We start from the raw sequence: 20,067 nt of genomic DNA, 5'->3' as shown, positions 1-20,067 counted from the left end.
TTCATACAAATTTGACATACTGTACACTTTAATTTAGTAATTAGTAAATTATAATACATAAGGGCAATTTCAAAGCATGTGACATTTTGAGTCAAAACTTGACATATCAATTCTTAGAGAATGTATTTATTGCCAAAATATTGAATAATTTGTTTATATTGAATTAAACCCCTGAAGATAGACCAACAAGACCTCTTCTTGTCATAATAGTTTATTATTGCACAAATCCAACAGATAGCAGCACATTACAAACAACAACAAACCACCAAGCGCACAAAAAAGCACATACGCGCACAATCGCTCTATTTTTAAGTAACCCTGCCAAACCTTTTCAATCTTAACACATGGCAAAGAGAAATATTATCTGAGGTATCAGTTTAATTGTATTTTACTGGGTCAGATGAGGCAAAACTGAGATGGACAAAAAAACAACAATCATAATCGGAACAAAATTCTTGGAATAATAATTGTGGTCCTCTCTGCCTGTTTTTGTGATGTATGTTAATTTGGCCTAAAATACGACATTGCTATAGTTTGATAATGTGGATCCTAAATACAAAAAACATCCAATTCTCTAATTCTGTTTAAGTTAATCCATACATTTCGAGGTCTGTAAATTGGACTTGACCAACAAATATTTGGCGACAAATTTGGCATCAATATTACACACAAGCATTGTATTTTTAGAAAATAAAAAGTTTATAATAGTTACTTTAAATATCTCATATCTCATAGTATATATATATATATATATATATATATATATATAGTCCTCTAAATAAATACTTTGGTGACAAATATTTAGAATACTTCTATACAACATTTAGTTTCTGTAGTGAATAGATGACTTTGACACAATACTTTGCTGATCTCTTCATAACGTTAACATTTGATTTGACAGCTTGGAAAATACAGAATAATGCGGCACAGAGATATTTAGCTTTCATCCTCTGATAAAACGATGCACAGTGCTTCATAAATACTTACTAAATATTATAAATACTATAGTAAATACCATAGACATTGCAAATGTTCCATGGCAGCTGTGTATGATTTACATTAAATAAGAACAGCACAGAATCACAGGTTTTTCCACTTCCTGTCACATAAGTACAGTGTTGCGCTGTTAAATCCTCATCCTAAGCATTCTCAGACATGAGACTCATCTAAATCCAGATCGACAGGTGAAAGTGGAAGCGGGGAGAGAGAGTGGGTTGAAAACAGCGAGGTCAGGATGGGGTTCTCCATGCCATGCTCTTCTTCTACACTAGAAGTGGTCTCGGTGTTCTGCAGAAGCCCAGAAGTCTCCTCGTCCTCTGGACTTTCTCTGATCTGGGTTGGAGCCAGTCGGGATGGGGTGCTAAATATAGGGAGGGGAGGAGGAAGAGGAGAGCAGGCTCTGGAGGAAGAGCCCGAGGTGGCGGAAGGGGTGGGAGACAAACTGCTTCGTACACTCCCCTGATCTTTCCTTTCGTATTGAGAGACCTAAAGTGAAAACAGAGCACATGCTTTAACACTCACTATGAAAATACAGCTACACAAAATATAAGTATACTTCAAGTTCATTGTGAATAAGTATACTTTTTTTAACTTTTAACACAAAATTTGCTATTAACACTTGTACATACAGTAGAAGTATGAATGTGTAACCGAAAATTAAATTTAGAACAAAAGAAAAGAAAAGAACAAAAACTATTGTGTAGTTCACTTAAATAAGTTTAAATAAATAAATCTAAATAATGTTCATTTATATTTATCTATTATACTTTATGTAGTTTGTATACTAATCAATGTACTAGTAGTTTACTGTGTATTATTTCTATATACTAAGTACTAAGTATACTGTAGGTGCATCCCAGATCGCGCACTTATGCACTATTCTATGCCATTTTGTAGTATTGTTAGTGTGAGTAGTGTGTTCACATTGAAAATTCTCAAAAAAGAAGTGCACTTTAAAGCAGTCTTCGGATGAAAGATGAAACGTCCCTGTTTGCGTGTTAATTTGTTAGCGCCAATGCTAATCCAGTCAAGTGTCCTTATCAACCATTTAATGCTTTTATAACTGTAATGGGGTAAAATAAATGGGAGGACAGGATGGGGTTTACAGTACCTATTTTATATAGGCCTATCTGAAATCTATGTGCTAGAAAACTAGCATACTAACTGTATGACTAGCAATGTGTATGTCTTGGATAGATAACGTTAACTATTAGGTTTAAAAAGCCACATTTAAACTAAAGAAAAATCTATCTGTTGCATTTATTATTTTAATATACAGTTACCTTAATGTAAGTAAATCTTGTGTAAATGCAGTATAAAAACGGAGGTTTGTTTTAATATTGCATATGCATGTTTGTTCAGTCAGTTGACTTACTGAAGTTTATTCTATTTGTCTTATACAGCAGCAGACTGAGGAGGATGTTCATCAGCATGAAAGACCCCAGTGAACTCACAACAGTTTCAGCAACAATTAATTTGTATACTTCATCCATACACTACATGGTTGAGTGCATAGTTTAAGTGCATAGTATGTCATTTGGGACACAGCTTGTGTACTATAATATGTGAAGAGTTTGGTTCCAAAATGAGATAATGTTCAAAAATCATGATTTTTATTATGTTATCATGTTTTTATTGTGTTAGTAAGCTGTATTTTTTTAGTTATTATGGTTTAAATCAAAACAAACCAACTGCAGTTTGATTGATATTAATTGGAATGCACAATAAAAAAAACATTGATTTTTGAACATTATCTCATTTTGGAACCAAACTCTTCACATATTAAAGTAGTACACAAGCTGTGTCCCAAATGACATACTATGCACTTAAACTATGCACTCAACCATGTAGTGTATGGATTTTAGAAGGGTAGTATCATCCCAAATGGAATTATATACACTCAATATACTATACTAATTTACTTTGTACTATTCAATGTACACTTTATAAAAGTGCACTTGTAACAGTAACAGTAGTAAACTTCAAAGAAAACTTCTTGTATGATACTGTTTTTGATACTGTTTACTAGCTTGTAGTACATTTTTATTCTATGAAACTACACTTTGAAGTATACTCTCAGTAAACTACTAGTTAAGTAGACTTTATTCTGCATGTATAATTGTAATTGTAATTGTTCACTTAAAAAAAAAAAAGTGAACGTGCACTTTACTTTTTAGTATAGTTTACTCATTAAATATATATATATATTAAAATTGAATATGCCACTCAATCAAAAGAGTAAACATAACTACAGTACAAGCCGAATACAATTAGAATACTACATCTTCATCAAAAATTGAGTTCATAAAAGATTAAAGTACATAAAACTAGTACACTTTATTGAATAAACTTCTCTTTTGTAAAGGACATTAATATGAAAATCTTTACATTAAAATGAATGTGTATACTGTACATACATCAATTATAACCAAGTGGAATGGTTATAACCCATAACTCTCCGTTAATTCACTCGGGTTCGCTCGAAGTGCTGCAGCACACCATATCCACTAGACCAAAGGCTGACAGATACAATAGTATCTGATATTAGCATTGTACTTTTGTTACAGTAAATACAATCGTATTAATACTTCCAAATATACCTGTGGCCACACTGGGCTGTGCTGGGCAGTTTTGATGCTGGGTGATGAGGAGTCTGATCGGGCGAAGGGAGACTGTCCTCCTGCATCATGGCTCCGCCTTCCGACCTCTGTGCCACCTGGCAGGCCACTATTAGGGCTGGGTGTGGCAGAGGGTGATCTACCAGCCGCTTCCTGCTGGGTCTCGGTAAAAGTGACAAACCTCTTTTGGTCACCATGGGCTAACGCTTTAAAAAAAAATTGATATACATTAGCTTCATAATAACATGTCAAATACAGTCAATGTATTGTGAGAGCAGCACACACCCCTGTCTATTGGTTTGTTTTTGGGTTGAATGCTCCTCCTGGTTGTTGAGAGTCTGGCTCCCTGACGCCCTCCAGACTCATCTTGCACCCTCTGTATGGACAGCAGGGGGCGCCGTAGCTGTAACGCACACAATGCCTCAGTCATACGGCTTTGACATACGCATCGAATGCAAAATGAGTGTTGCGAGACCTCACCTGCCTAAGTCCTCTCTTACGGCCCAGCGGAGGTTGGATGAGCAGATTTTGCTGTCCTGGTTCACTCTGCACACTGGCAACCCTGTAGGAAAAGACACATATGCGCAATACTGATGAGCATGAACTGCTCAGAGGGCTGAACACAATCCGTCTTAAATCCTCCTGATAGACGGGAGAGTTAAGAGGAAATGTGTCCCATCCACCAATCCCCATCAGTCCACAGCCCTCCACCAATCAAACACAGGGACAAATCAGAAAGCATGAATCGCAGGTCAGGACCTGCAATGTCATCCACGAAAAACAACGGGGATTAGAGGAGCTGGTATGGCAGTGTGAGCAAGAAGTAACTATCAATATTTTCACAACACAGTAAAATTGAAATTCATTGGTCAAATGTGATTTCTTAATTGCTAAATGTTATATCTGCTTTACATCTGCCAGAACATACTCCCCAGCCCCACAGATTGGCCCCCCGGAGAGGAACTCCAATTTGAACAGCAAGAAGCCTGAAACATGAGTGGACACCATGAGGCTCACTGGAGATGACATGAGTACCACACTGTGATAATACGAAGACGGGCATCGGTTTTCCTAGCCAAGGGAAAGTGAAAGAAAGTGAGAAAGATAGAAAAACAGAAAAAGTGGATGGTAAAAGGATAGTATTTTTATGATACTTTTTTACTCTTTTATTACTGTCGCCTTATTTGTTTATAATAATAATACGATTTTTTGTATTTTTTCTGTCACTTGTTTGCCTTTGTATATACAACCACAGAAACAGTTACAGTCTCTTTTGTGACCGCAACTGAACTTCGGGTACACAATCACAAACAATAGAGTGCCTGAAGATTATTTATTTAGTTTATTTATCCCGCACGTCGCATATTGAGAAAATATCCCGCATCTTCATCAGTCTATTGGTTTTTAGTTGTCACACGTTCTTTAACCCGAAATGCACATGAACGCTGGTTTGCGCCATTGTTTATTTAACTATTTAACAGCGCTGTGTCAAAGCAGTCCGGTGCACACCAGTGTCCAACGAGCTCATTCAAACGCAACCTGACTTTTATCCCATGTTTGAGTTTGATATTTCAGTCAAGACGTCTGTCAGTAGATCGGTTGGCGATCCTCCAATGTCAACTTGCCGGATAAAACTCATAAAACATCGTAAACGGTGTGGCATTGAAACTGTGTTTAACCTATGGGTTGTGGTTAGCGTATTAAAATAAAACTTTTTTAAATAATGCATTTCATTATTTGCAAATGAGAAACTCTTTTTCATTATTTGTTTGTTTTTATTCTCTCAGTTTTCTCTTTTTGAGAAGATCTCCAAAGTTTACAACATGATGACTGACTCCGCGTCTGATCTGTGCTCAAAATTTAAAGAGACAGTTAACCTTAAATTGATATCTCCATTAAAATGGTTTTATGCTATATAACATTTGATATATTCTTTAATTATGTTGTAGTTGGGATGGACTAAATAAATTATTTTTACGAGCTAAAGGGTAGAAAAAAAATAAAAAGTGTTCTATTCCGTTATTATATCCCAGTTTCACGCTACCCTTCAGTGGTGTCCCACAGAAACGGATTACCTGTCCCACATTTGGTTTGTTGGGTGGTGGTAACCCTATGTGCACGTGTCCGAAGAAACGGTCTATACACAACCACACCTTAAAATTGTAAAGCCATAACATGTATTTATAAATTTATTTGTCCACATACACGCTGAAAAGTTTAAGGAGTGTGTCACAAAACTTTAAATTTGGGAAATTAGGTAACCATTTTGCATTTTTCATCTGCTGTATTTTGACCAACGTAATATTACAGTGACAAAAGACTTCTGTTCTGCTATTTTAACTAAACCACCATGCGAGTAAATTACATACAAAGTCAATGCAAAAACTCGAATAGACACAAACTCACACCGGGCAAATGAATGATGTGAAGCAGGTGAACAATTTCAACTCAAGCGAGAATTCGCGCAAAGAGCTCATTGACACCTACTGTTTGACACGTCCGGACGCGTGTAGATACTCCCCGTCGTCCGATGTTTTTTGCATCACTCACGCAAAAATAACGAGCTATTTCCAAAGTAATAAAAAGCGAGGAACGTGACGTTTGCCGTTTGGTGTGAACACAGCACAAGGCCGTTTTGCAGAGACGTTTTTTGTTATTATAACTGTTTTTTAGTATAACTTTTCTGGGCTTTTGGCTCATAAAAAGATCAAGTTTATGGGTTATAAAAGTTTTCGCAATATTTAGGTCTTAATTTCAAAACAAAGCATGTAGATTTACTTCGGTATTATGGCCTTGTTCTTGTTTTTTTTCTTGCAAGTAAACGGTCGTTCCTCTTCTAATTTCTTGCACTAAGCATACAGAGAAAGATACAGAGAAGAAAGGGAAAGAAACAGAGAATGAGTGAGAGATCCTAGAAAAGGACTTGAGTTGAATGTGATGAACAGGGAAGGCAGGCCCAGCCCCGGCACACAGACGGTGAGACACTGTACACACAGGGCCATGACACTGTACCTAGACAGGTTACCCTCCTCCAGAAGCCCCTGGGATTCATCTAGCACATTGGGTTCACTGTAGAGTCGGGCAGGGAACAATGTTAGGGGAATAGTAAGAGAAACATGCAACCCCCCTAGCTGTAGATCAGCCCTCTTTAAAAGGGAAAGATACCATAAGTTTGCATAATTATATAGACAGTCTGTGTTGCAAAATATCTCAATGCGCTTTAGATTTGAGAGGGGTGTTTACCTGTGGCTGGGCAACATTGTGCTCATGCCTGGCTCAGGCTGAGTGGCGATGGACCCCGTGGCGTGACTGGAGAAGCGCCGCTGGGAAATGAGTCTGGGGAGGAAAGACTCGTGCTCACTTACCACACTGGGAATGCTTATGGAGTCATCTGAAAGAGAAAGTATGAATGTTCACTAAAGCTACAGCATCAGGTCCTTTCCAAAACCACTCCCCTTTTTTCAAAACCACACCCCTTTCCCAAAAGTCACAAGCTTGCCTTTATTCACTTTATGGTGAAAAGGAATACTAAAAGAAAGGATGACTCACTTTCCTCTTCTTCTTCATCGGTACGACTAAGCGTGTCTTGCGAGGGCTGTCGTGAGGGTTGGCTCTCCTGCTCCCAAACCGTTCCTGTACCAGTGTTGGAGCGGGACATGGTGGCCAGACTCAACCTGTATGCCGAGGTGGATGTGCCAACGGTACTGATGGACGTCTTGCCTTGGTATGCTTAAGAAAGGGGGCGACAACAAGGAAAGGAATGAAATCTCTTGTTGAGAACACAAAAGAGTTCGGTACTGTATGTAGTAAGTCATTCTCACCAGATCCACTGTGCACGGCCTCTTTCAAGATTTTAAGTTCGTTATTGAATTCGGCAAACAAGGAGCTCTTGCAGAGGGAGCGTGGGATGAAACGACGCTCCAGCTGCTCTGCGATGTGATGACGGGCTGTGATCTCCTCCTGAGACTCTGCTGGCTGGGTCAACAGCTAAGAATTTTTTTTTTATTTTAAAACGGGCACAATTTAATATTCAGTGCCAAAGATGAAATAAAAACGCCCACACCTTGCACTGAATGAAGGGACGCAGCAGAATAAAGATTGGAATCCGTGTGCGCACTATGAAGTCGATGAAATCCCAGAAAGCCAGGCCACCAACTTTACGCAGGGCCATTTCCTTGACCTGCAGACTCAACTTGTACCAGTGATTACCCAACTGTCGCTCAAAGCACACTAAGACCACCTTCAGAGCTACAGAAGGAAAGAGAGGGGTTGTTGAAATGTATGTTGTATTTATCTAACATTCAATACACCTCCTTCTTGGGCTGTAGTACCAAGGTAAGCAGCCTGGCTGGTGGATTCGGCGAGTCCTTCCCTCCGCAGGTCCTTCCCGGTGTCTCCTGGGGTGGAGCAGTGGGCAGGAGAGGCATCCAGCACAAAGTTCTTACTGCGAGAGGTGCTGATGATGCGTGGAGGTAACAGGATGTTAATAACTGTCTGCAGAAGTAGAAACACCTCCGGCTGCTCTAGAAGAGAGCTGTCTATAAACACAAAATATGTATACTCTTAAAAATAAAGGTGCTTAAAAGGTTCTTCACAGCGATGCCACAGAAACAGAAAGGTTCTTCAGATGTTAAAGGTTCTTTATGGAACCAAAAGGCTCTTCTGTGGCATCAAACTTTTTTAACATCGCAACTTTTTTTTAAGAGTGTACCTGTCACACCGTGCCGGTCTATACATTCAACTATTTTTTTCTACACTCTTATAAAGGTGCTTCACGATGCCATAGAAGAACCTTTTTTGTCTAAATAGTTCCATAAAGAACCACCTGACGAACATTTCTTTTTCACAAAAGAGTATAAAAATATAAGAAAAAGATGGTTCTTTATAGAACCTTTGACTGAATGGTTCTTTGTGGAGCCAAAAATTCTACTTCTATGGCATCCCTGTGAAGAACCTTTTAGCACCTTTATTTTTTTAAATGTGTAAATTGTCAAGCTGCTGAAATGAGACATTTTCGCTTAAAATTAGGGCTGTCAACGTTAACGCATGCGATTTGTTTTTCAGATTAAAGCCCCGGTCACATTGCAGTTTGAGCACGCAAATATTTGTCGTATGCAGCTGCGAATATGGGTGGGGAGCAGGATATAAGGAAACTAGTGCAAGAATGGAGGGTCACGCCCTGAGGAGAGAAAGGTCACGCCGTGACGAATCCGTGTGGTCGCACATCTTCACGTGATGCGAATTCACAGGTCAGAGTTCACCAAACTTGAACTTTGGAACGCAGCGGCATGCACAACTTTGCAGCAGAAGCTTGCGTTTCTGGTCTGCCGCATTCGCATGCATATGAATGGAAGTCAATGGAGCAAAAAGACAGGTGTGACCGTACCTTAACGCGTTAAAAATATTTAACGCAATTAACGCAGCATCCGTTTGATTTGTCATCCCTTGTCTAGCGTTACATTATATAATCACGCTCTTATTCACGTACAGGCTTTTAAACCACTTAAGCGCGAAACAGTCTGAAACAGTTGCTTTGACTCGGCAAGACGCAACGCGACAGCGGACCTGTCTGGTGTGAATCTCTGTCAGAATCTGTCAGTGCTTGAATGAACAAAACCACACAAGATTATGCCAGAAAGCCCGTTTTGTCAATCTTTTTCATAAGCACTGACTTAAACGTGTTAAATAAAATCTTAAATGAACGCAAAGAGTTGTGAAAATGGGAGTTGGGTAAATCTGCTTGTCAAGAGACAGCTCTAAAAGGTGTCTAAAATTTTATGTGCGATTAATTGTGATTTAATTTTTCAATCGATTGACAGCCCTACTTAAAATATATTATAATTACTATAGTTTTATAAAAAGACTAGCTACAGTACATTGATGAGTAAAAACCTTTAAGTCTTGACCTCCATGAGTTTTGAAGCTATCAGACTGCATCCTAGGGAAAATGTGTTCTCTTCTTATGATTGGGGAAAAACTACCTGTTTGCATTCAAATATTCCCAAACAATACCACTATTGATTTGTTTAAGAAAAACATTTTCATTTAAAGAGCAGGCCTAGCTTTAAGAGTTTAAGAGCCCAGAATAGATGGAAGCTCCTGTGGTGAGAAAGAAGCTGCCAGATAAAATGCCAAGATAAAATTTGACGATGCTACAATATAACATAGCTTAGATTTTTTTCTTGAATGTTTTTAGTCACAACATTATTCTGTTACACTATTCCAATTATGTTATTCCACACTTTTGATGAGACTATAATTCTAAAATGTGAAAAATATAAATAAAAAAAATGTAGGAGGACCCACAAATTTGCTAGAAGAAGAGATTATTATTTAAAAAAAGATGCGACATATATGGCGTGATCATGGTGTGGAAGGTCATACTGCCCACCCCTAAATATAACTAACTTCAGTTTGACTCATGAGGCAGACCTTTACTTCCTGAGCCCACAGTCAACACAAAAGGAATCAAGAGGTTAAGCAGCATCCCCTCCCGTCTCTCCTGATTGGTGAAGGGTGAGATCACATGACTGAGTGGGAAGTCATCCTTTAAAGCCTAGAATTGGAAGATTAAGACATACTATCATAAATGAATAGTGACAATGAACTGGAATACATATATCTATAGGAAGGAACTGGATTATACCTGGATCTGCATGGCAACCAATCGCACAACTGCTGCACTGAAGGGAAGAGGAGGAGACAGATACGGACTCAGATGCAACAACGGCAGTCCATCTGCCACACTAGAGGGCCCCACCACTCCCATCACCTAAAAACACACACACTTTACACTGTAAAAATCTAAATACATCTAAATAAATATTTGTATTAGAAATAACTTTTAAAAATATATTTCAAGTTCATAATTCAATTACACAAATATATATCATAAATCACAATTGTAAGGGTCTATTGTCTTAAAAGTACACAACTGATGTACTTGTTGCATCAAAGAGTACAGAACAGTACTCTACTCTCAGCCAGTCTTGTCTCATTGTTCCAAGGTTACCACAGCGAGCAGGATGCAGTTCATGGCCTGACCTGATGGTAGAGTGGAGAATGGGAAGTGGGGACCTGACAAGAGCTGAGATGATAGAGCTGGATAAAGAAGGACGCGGTCTCTTGACATGTCTTCACCACAAAACTTCAAATGCTATTAGATTATTAATGATAATCTTAAACTACAATTTATTTTATTATTAAGTTTATTTATTTTATTTAGCCTTGTTGTGCAAGTTCTCTGGAGCTTGTGCAGAGGCAGCAGCTTTTGCCAGAGGGGAACTGGAATCCCCTGGTTGGGCCTGGGTTCTCCTGAGGTTTTTTTTCTCGATTAGAGTTTTGGGTTCCTCGCCACCGTTTGCATACTGTTTTTGCACTATCTGCCTGACCGGGGGGGCTGCTTTAGAATCTTAAAGTTTTACTTAATTAATATTGCATATAGGAATTTTTATCTGCTATATTTGACCTGTGCTTCTCTCTCCTTTATCCTAAATGTGTGCTCTCACTGAGCGTGTGTGTGTGTGCGTACTTGTCTGTGTACGTACACACGTACGTACACAGACAAGTATGCACACACACACACGCTCAGTGAGAGCACACATTTAGGATAAAGGAGAGAGAAGCACAGGTCAAATATAGCAGATAATAAATTCCTATATGCAATATTAATTAAGTAAAACTTTAAGAATTCTAAAGCAGCCCCCCCGGTCAGGCAGATAGTGCAAAAACAGTATGCAAACGGTGGCGAGGAACCCAAAACTCTAATCGAGAAAAAAAACCTCAGGAGAACCCAGGCCCAACCAGGGGATTCCAGTTCCCCTCTGGCAAAAGCTGCTGCCTCTGCACAAGCTCCAGAGAACTTGCACAACAAGGCTAAATAAAATAAATAAACTTAATAATAAAATAAATTATAGTTTAAGATTATCATTAATAATCTAATAGCATTTGAAATTTTGTGGTGAAGACATGTCAAGAGACCGCGTCCTTCTTTATCCAGCTCTATCATCTCAGCTCTTGTCAGGTCCCACTTCCCATTCTCCGCTCTACCATCAGGTCAGGCCAGAACTGCATCCTGCCGCCCTTTCTGTGGTAAAACCTTGGGAACAATGGACAAGACTGGCTGAGAGTTAACGTACTGTTCTGTACTCTTTGATGCAACAAGTACATCAGTTGTGTACTTTTAAGACAATAGACCCTTACAATTGTGATTTATGATATATATTTGTGTAATTGAATTATGAACTTGAAATATATTTTTAAAAGTTATTGCTAATACAAATATTTATTTAGATGTATTTAGATTTTTACAGTGTAAAGTGTGTGTGTTTTTAGGTGATGGGAGTGGTGGGGCCCTCTAGTGTGGCAGATGGACTGCCGTTGTTGCATCTGAGTCCGTATCTGTCTCCTCCTCTTCCCTTCAGTGCAGCAGTTGTGCGATTGGTTGCCATGCAGATCCAGGTATAATCCAGTTCCTTCCTATAGATATATGTATTCCAGTTCATTGTCACTATTCATTTATGATAGTATGTCTTAATCTTCCAATTCTAGGCTTTAAAGGATGACTTCCCACTCAGTCATGTGATCTCACCCTTCACCAATCAGGAGAGACGGGAGGGGATGCTGCTTAACCTCTTGATTCCTTTTGTGTTGACTGTGGGCTCAGGAAGTAAAGGTCTGCCTCATGAGTCAAACTGAAGTTAGTTATATTTAGGGGTGGGCAGTATGACCTTCCACACCATGATCACGCCATATATGTCGCATCTTTTTTTAAATAATAATCTCTTCTTCTAGCAAATTTGTGGGTCCTCCTACATTTTTTTTATTTATATTTTTCACATTTTAGAATTATAGTCTCATCAAAAGTGTGGAATAACATAATTGGAATAGTGTAACAGAATAATGTTGTGACTAAAAACATTCAAGAAAAAAATCTAAGCTATGTTATATTGTAGCATCGTCAAATTTTATCTTGGCATTTTATCTGGCAGCTTCTTTCTCACCACAGGAGCTTCCATCTATTCTGGGCTCTTAAACTCTTAAAGCTAGGCCTGCTCTTTAAATGAAAATGTTTTTCTTAAACAAATCAATAGTGGTATTGTTTGGGAATATTTGAATGCAAACAGGTAGTTTTTCCCCAATCATAAGAAGAGAACACATTTTCCCTAGGATGCAGTCTGATAGCTTCAAAACTCATGGAGGTCAAGACTTAAAGGTTTTTACTCATCAATGTACTGTAGCTAGTCTTTTTATAAAACTATAGTAATTATAATATATTTTAAGTAGGGCTGTCAATCGATTGAAAAATTAAATCACAATTAATCGCACATAAAATTTTAGACACCTTTTAGAGCTGTCTCTTGACAAGCAGATTTACCCAACTCCCATTTTCACAACTCTTTGCGTTCATTTAAGATTTTATTTAACACGTTTAAGTCAGTGCTTATGAAAAAGATTGACAAAACGGGCTTTCTGGCATAATCTTGTGTGGTTTTGTTCATTCAAGCACTGACAGATTCTGACAGAGATTCACACCAGACAGGTCCGCTGTCGCGTTGCGTCTTGCCGAGTCAAAGCAACTGTTTCAGACTGTTTCGCGCTTAAGTGGTTTAAAAGCCTGTACGTGAATAAGAGCGTGATTATATAATGTAACGCTAGACAAGGGATGACAAATCAAACGGATGCTGCGTTAATTGCGTTAAATATTTTTAACGCGTTAAGGTACGGTCACACCTGTCTTTTTGCTCCATTGACTTCCATTCATATGCATGCGAATGCGGCAGACCAGAAACGCAAGCTTCTGCTGCAAAGTTGTGCATGCCGCTGCGTTCCAAAGTTCAAGTTTGGTGAACTCTGACCTGTGAATTCGCATCACGTGAAGATGTGCGACCACACGGATTCGTCACGGCGTGACCTTTCTCTCCTCAGGGCGTGACCCTCCATTCTTGCACTAGTTTCCTTATATCCTGCTCCCCACCCATATTCGCAGCTGCATACGACAAATATTTGCGTGCTCAAACTGCAATGTGACCGGGGCTTTAATCTGAAAAACAAATCGCATGCGTTAACGTTGACAGCCCTAATTTTAAGCGAAAATGTCTCATTTCAGCAGCTTGACAATTTACACATTTAAAAAAATAAAGGTGCTAAAAGGTTCTTCACAGGGATGCCATAGAAGTAGAATTTTTGGCTCCACAAAGAACCATTCAGTCAAAGGTTCTATAAAGAACCATCTTTTTCTTATATTTTTATACTCTTTTGTGAAAAAGAAATGTTCGTCAGGTGGTTCTTTATGGAACTATTTAGACAAAAAAGGTTCTTCTATGGCATCGTGAAGCACCTTTATAAGAGTGTAGAAAAAAATAGTTGAATGTATAGACCGGCACGGTGTGACAGGTACACTCTTAAAAAAAAGTTGCGATGTTAAAAAAGTTTGATGCCACAGAAGAGCCTTTTGGTTCCATAAAGAACCTTTAACATCTGAAGAACCTTTCTGTTTCTGTGGCATCGCTGTGAAGAACCTTTTAAGCACCTTTATTTTTAAGAGTATACATATTTTGTGTTTATAGACAGCTCTCTTCTAGAGCAGCCGGAGGTGTTTCTACTTCTGCAGACAGTTATTAACATCCTGTTACCTCCACGCATCATCAGCACCTCTCGCAGTAAGAACTTTGTGCTGGATGCCTCTCCTGCCCACTGCTCCACCCCAGGAGACACCGGGAAGGACCTGCGGAGGGAAGGACTCGCCGAATCCACCAGCCAGGCTGCTTACCTTGGTACTACAGCCCAAGAAGGAGGTGTATTGAATGTTAGATAAATACAACATACATTTCAACAACCCCTCTCTTTCCTTCTGTAGCTCTGAAGGTGGTCTTAGTGTGCTTTGAGCGACAGTTGGGTAATCACTGGTACAAGTTGAGTCTGCAGGTCAAGGAAATGGCCCTGCGTAAAGTTGGTGGCCTGGCTTTCTGGGATTTCATCGACTTCATAGTGCGCACACGGATTCCAATCTTTATTCTGCTGCGTCCCTTCATTCAGTGCAAGGTGTGGGCGTTTTTATTTCATCTTTGGCACTGAATATTAAATTGTGCCCGTTTTAAAATAAAAAAAAAATTCTTAGCTGTTGACCCAGCCAGCAGAGTCTCAGGAGGAGATCACAGCCCGTCATCACATCGCAGAGCAGCTGGAGCGTCGTTTCATCCCACGCTCCCTCTGCAAGAGCTCCTTGTTTGCCGAATTCAATAACGAACTTAAAATCTTGAAAGAGGCCGTGCACAGTGGATCTGGTGAGAATGACTTACTACATACAGTACCGAACTCTTTTGTGTTCTCAACAAGAGATTTCATTCCTTTCCTTGTTGTCGCCCCCTTTCTTAAGCATACCAAGGCAAGACGTCCATCAGTACCGTTGGCACATCCACCTCGGCATACAGGTTGAGTCTGGCCACCATGTCCCGCTCCAACACTGGTACAGGAACGGTTTGGGAGCAGGAGAGCCAACCCTCACGACAGCCCTCGCAAGACACGCTTAGTCGTACCGATGAAGAAGAAGAGGAAAGTGAGTCATCCTTTCTTTTAGTATTCCTTTTCACCATAAAGTGAATAAAGGCAAGCTTGTGACTTTTGGGAAAGGGGTGTGGTTTTGAAAAAAGGGGAGTGGTTTTGGAAAGGACCTGATGCTGTAGCTTTAGTGAACATTCATACTTTCTCTTTCAGATGACTCCATAAGCATTCCCAGTGTGGTAAGTGAGCACGAGTCTTTCCTCCCCAGACTCATTTCCCAGCGGCGCTTCTCCAGTCACGCCACGGGGTCCATCGCCACTCAGCCTGAGCCAGGCATGAGCACAATGTTGCCCAGCCACAGGTAAACACCCCTCTCAAATCTAAAGCGCATTGAGATATTTTGCAACACAGACTGTCTATATAATTATGCAAACTTATGGTATCTTTCCCTTTTAAAGAGGGCTGATCTACAGCTAGGGGGGTTGCATGTTTCTCTTACTATTCCCCTAACATTGTTCCCTGCCCGACTCTACAGTGAACCCAATGTGCTAGATGAATCCCAGGGGCTTCTGGAGGAGGGTAACCTGTCTAGGTACAGTGTCATGGCCCTGTGTGTACAGTGTCTCACCGTCTGTGTGCCGGGGCTGGGCCTGCCTTCCCTGTTCATCACATTCAACTCAAGTCCTTTTCTAGGATCTCTCACTCATTCTCTGTTTCTTTCCCTTTCTTCTCTGTATCTTTCTCTGTATGCTTAGTGCAAGAAATTAGAAGAGGAACGACCGTTTACTTGCAAGAAAAAAAACAAGAACAAGGCCATAATACCGAAGTAAATCTACATGCTTTGTTTTGAAATTAAGACCTAAATATTGCGAAAACTTTTATAACCCATAAACTTGATCTTTTTATGAGCCAAAAGCCCAGAAAAGTTATACTAAAAAACAGTTATAATAACAAAAAACGTCTCTGCAAAACGGCCTTGTGCTGTGTTCACACCAAACGGCAAACGTCACGTTCCTCGCTTTTTATTACTTTGGAAATAGCTCGTTATTTTTGCGTGAGTGATGCAAAAAACATCGGACGACGGGGAGTATCTACACGCGTCCGGACGTGTCAAACAGTAGGTGTCAATGAGCTCTTTGCGCGAATTCTCGCTTGAGTTGAAATTGTTCACCTGCTTCACATCATTCATTTGCCCGGTGTGAGTTTGTGTCTATTCGAGTTTTTGCATTGACTTTGTATGTAATTTACTCGCATGGTGGTTTAGTTAAAATAGCAGAACAGAAGTCTTTTGTCACTGTAATATTACGTTGGTCAAAATACAGCAGATGAAAAATGCAAAATGGTTACCTAATTTCCCAAATTTAAAGTTTTGTGACACACTCCTTAAACTTTTCAGCGTGTATGTGGACAAATAAATTTATAAATACATGTTATGGCTTTACAATTTTAAGGTGTGGTTGTGTATAGACCGTTTCTTCGGACACGTGCACATAGGGTTACCACCACCCAACAAACCAAATGTGGGACAGGTAATCCGTTTCTGTGGGACACCACTGAAGGGTAGCGTGAAACTGGGATATAATAACGGAATAGAACACTTTTTATTTTTTTTCTACCCTTTAGCTCGTAAAAATAATTTATTTAGTCCATCCCAACTACAACATAATTAAAGAATATATCAAATGTTATATAGCATAAAACCATTTTAATGGAGATATCAATTTAAGGTTAACTGTCTCTTTAAATTTTGAGCACAGATCAGACGCGGAGTCAGTCATCATGTTGTAAACTTTGGAGATCTTCTCAAAAAGAGAAAACTGAGAGAATAAAAACAAACAAATAATGAAAAAGAGTTTCTCATTTGCAAATAATGAAATGCATTATTTAAAAAAGTTTTATTTTAATACGCTAACCACAACCCATAGGTTAAACACAGTTTCAATGCCACACCGTTTACGATGTTTTATGAGTTTTATCCGGCAAGTTGACATTGGAGGATCGCCAACCGATCTACTGACAGACGTCTTGACTGAAATATCAAACTCAAACATGGGATAAAAGTCAGGTTGCGTTTGAATGAGCTCGTTGGACACTGGTGTGCACCGGACTGCTTTGACACAGCGCTGTTAAATAGTTAAATAAACAATGGCGCAAACCAGCGTTCATGTGCATTTCGGGTTAAAGAACGTGTGACAACTAAAAACCAATAGACTGATGAAGATGCGGGATATTTTCTCAATATGCGACGTGCGGGATAAATAAACTAAATAAATAATCTTCAGGCACTCTATTGTTTGTGATTGTGTACCCGAAGTTCAGTTGCGGTCACAAAAGAGACTGTAACTGTTTCTGTGGTTGTATATACAAAGGCAAACAAGTGACAGAAAAAATACAAAAAATCGTATTATTATTATAAACAAATAAGGCGACAGTAATAAAAGAGTAAAAAAGTATCATAAAAATACTATCCTTTTACCATCCACTTTTTCTGTTTTTCTATCTTTCTCACTTTCTTTCACTTTCCCTTGGCTAGGAAAACCGATGCCCGTCTTCGTATTATCACAGTGTGGTACTCATGTCATCTCCAGTGAGCCTCATGGTGTCCACTCATGTTTCAGGCTTCTTGCTGTTCAAATTGGAGTTCCTCTCCGGGGGGCCAATCTGTGGGGCTGGGGAGTATGTTCTGGCAGATGTAAAGCAGATATAACATTTAGCAATTAAGAAATCACATTTGACCAATGAATTTCAATTTTACTGTGTTGTGAAAATATTGATAGTTACTTCTTGCTCACACTGCCATACCAGCTCCTCTAATCCCCGTTGTTTTTCGTGGATGACATTGCAGGTCCTGACCTGCGATTCATGCTTTCTGATTTGTCCCTGTGTTTGATTGGTGGAGGGCTGTGGACTGATGGGGATTGGTGGATGGGACACATTTCCTCTTAACTCTCCCGTCTATCAGGAGGATTTAAGACGGATTGTGTTCAGCCCTCTGAGCAGTTCATGCTCATCAGTATTGCGCATATGTGTCTTTTCCTACAGGGTTGCCAGTGTGCAGAGTGAACCAGGACAGCAAAATCTGCTCATCCAACCTCCGCTGGGCCGTAAGAGAGGACTTAGGCAGGTGAGGTCTCGCAACACTCATTTTGCATTCGATGCGTATGTCAAAGCCGTATGACTGAGGCATTGTGTGCGTTACAGCTACGGCGCCCCCTGCTGTCCATACAGAGGGTGCAAGATGAGTCTGGAGGGCGTCAGGGAGCCAGACTCTCAACAACCAGGAGGAGCATTCAACCCAAAAACAAACCAATAGACAGGGGTGTGTGCTGCTCTCACAATACATTGACTGTATTTGACATGTTATTATGAAGCTAATGTATATCAATTTTTTTTTAAAGCGTTAGCCCATGGTGACCAAAAGAGGTTTGTCACTTTTACCGAGACCCAGCAGGAAGCGGCTGGTAGATCACCCTCTGCCACACCCAGCCCTAATAGTGGCCTGCCAGGTGGCACAGAGGTCGGAAGGCGGAGCCATGATGCAGGAGGACAGTCTCCCTTCGCCCGATCAGACTCCTCATCACCCAGCATCAAAACTGCCCAGCACAGCCCAGTGTGGCCACAGGTATATTTGGAAGTATTAATACGATTGTATTTACTGTAACAAAAGTACAATGCTAATATCAGATACTATTGTATCTGTCAGCCTTTGGTCTAGTGGATATGGTGTGCTGCAGCACTTCGAGCGAACCCGAGTGAATTAACGGAGAGTTATGGGTTATAACCATTCCACTTGGTTATAATTGATGTATGTACAGTATACACATTCATTTTAATGTAAAGATTTTCATATTAATGTCCTTTACAAAAGAGAAGTTTATTCAATAAAGTGTACTAGTTTTATGTACTTTAATCTTTTATGAACTCAATTTTTGATGAAGATGTAGTATTCTAATTGTATTCGGCTTGTACTGTAGTTATGTTTACTCTTTTGATTGAGTGGCATATTCAATTTTAATATATATATATATTTAATGAGTAAACTATACTAAAAAGTAAAGTGCACGTTCACTTTTTTTTTTTTAAAGTGAACAATTACAATTACAATTATACATGCAGAATAAAGTCTACTTAACTAGTAGTTTACTGAGAGTATACTTCAAAGTGTAGTTTCATAGAATAAAAATGTACTACAAGCTAGTAAACAGTATCAAAAACAGTATCATACAAGAAGTTTTCTTTGAAGTTTACTACTGTTACTGTTACAAGTGCACTTTTATAAAGTGTACATTGAATAGTACAAAGTAAATTAGTATAGTATATTGAGTGTATATAATTCCATTTGGGATGATACTACCCTTCTAAAATCCATACACTACATGGTTGAGTGCATAGTTTAAGTGCATAGTATGTCATTTGGGACACAGCTTGTGTACTACTTTAATATGTGAAGAGTTTGGTTCCAAAATGAGATAATGTTCAAAAATCAATGTTTTTTTTATTGTGCATTCCAATTAATATCAATCAAACTGCAGTTGGTTTGTTTTGATTTAAACCATAATAACTAAAAAAATACAGCTTACTAACACAATAAAAACATGATAACATAATAAAAATCATGATTTTTGAACATTATCTCATTTTGGAACCAAACTCTTCACATATTATAGTACACAAGCTGTGTCCCAAATGACATACTATGCACTTAAACTATGCACTCAACCATGTAGTGTATGGATGAAGTATACAAATTAATTGTTGCTGAAACTGTTGTGAGTTCACTGGGGTCTTTCATGCTGATGAACATCCTCCTCAGTCTGCTGCTGTATAAGACAAATAGAATAAACTTCAGTAAGTCAACTGACTGAACAAACATGCATATGCAATATTAAAACAAACCTCCGTTTTTATACTGCATTTACACAAGATTTACTTACATTAAGGTAACTGT

The 20,067-nt window shown here is 39.1% G+C and overlaps 2 protein-coding genes across 2 annotated transcripts; one reads left to right on the top strand and one right to left on the bottom strand.

The window, feature by feature from the left end:
- Window positions 1–157: 157 nt before the first annotated feature.
- On the bottom strand, window positions 158–11,690 carry LOC130557293 (protein unc-80 homolog). The gene is made up of 13 exons (XM_057338954.1): window positions 11,667–11,690; window positions 10,264–10,389; window positions 10,050–10,173; window positions 7,949–8,155; window positions 7,681–7,865; window positions 7,439–7,604; window positions 7,167–7,346; window positions 6,861–7,008; window positions 6,630–6,686; window positions 4,098–4,179; window positions 3,903–4,020; window positions 3,600–3,823; window positions 158–1,485 (listed from the first exon to the last, which is right to left on the bottom strand). The coding sequence occupies exons 1-13, from the start codon at window positions 11,688–11,690 to the stop codon at window positions 1,150–1,152; spliced, it is 1,977 nt and encodes a 658-aa protein (XP_057194937.1). The 3' UTR covers window positions 158–1,149.
- A 264-nt stretch (window positions 11,691–11,954) lies between these two features.
- On the top strand, window positions 11,955–18,849 carry LOC130556864 (protein unc-80 homolog). The gene is made up of 12 exons (XM_057338185.1): window positions 11,955–12,077; window positions 12,168–12,291; window positions 14,186–14,392; window positions 14,476–14,660; window positions 14,737–14,902; window positions 14,995–15,174; window positions 15,333–15,480; window positions 15,655–15,711; window positions 18,162–18,243; window positions 18,321–18,438; window positions 18,518–18,741; window positions 18,823–18,849. The coding sequence occupies exons 1-12, from the start codon at window positions 11,955–11,957 to the stop codon at window positions 18,832–18,834; spliced, it is 1,626 nt and encodes a 541-aa protein (XP_057194168.1). The 3' UTR covers window positions 18,835–18,849.
- Window positions 18,850–20,067: the final 1,218 nt, after the last annotated feature.

This window comes from Triplophysa rosa, linkage group LG7, assembly GCF_024868665.1.
Source record: "Triplophysa rosa linkage group LG7, Trosa_1v2, whole genome shotgun sequence".
In the NCBI taxonomy this organism is placed as follows: domain Eukaryota; kingdom Metazoa; phylum Chordata; class Actinopteri; order Cypriniformes; family Nemacheilidae; genus Triplophysa; species Triplophysa rosa.
This window is presented reverse-complemented; position numbering and strand designations above follow the sequence as displayed.

Coding starts and splice junctions, on each gene's coding strand:
- LOC130556864 (XM_057338185.1), top strand. CDS start 11,955: ATGGGAGTGGTGGGGCCCTCTAGTGTGGCAGATGGACTGCCGTTGTTG. Junction 14,393..14,475: donor CAGCCAGGCTGCTTACCTTG/GTACTACAGCCC, acceptor TTCCTTCTGTAG/CTCTGAAGGTGGTCTTAGTG. Junction 15,712..18,161: donor GAGGAGGGTAACCTGTCTAG/GTACAGTGTCAT, acceptor CTTTTCCTACAG/GGTTGCCAGTGTGCAGAGTG.
- LOC130557293 (XM_057338954.1), bottom strand. CDS start 11,690: ATGCAGTTCTGGCCTGACCTGATG. Junction 10,174..10,263: donor TGGTTGCCATGCAGATCCAG/GTATAATCCAGT, acceptor TTCCAATTCTAG/GCTTTAAAGGATGACTTCCC. Junction 8,156..10,049: donor TGTGGGCTCAGGAAGTAAAG/GTCTGCCTCATG, acceptor TTGTGTTTATAG/ACAGCTCTCTTCTAGAGCAG.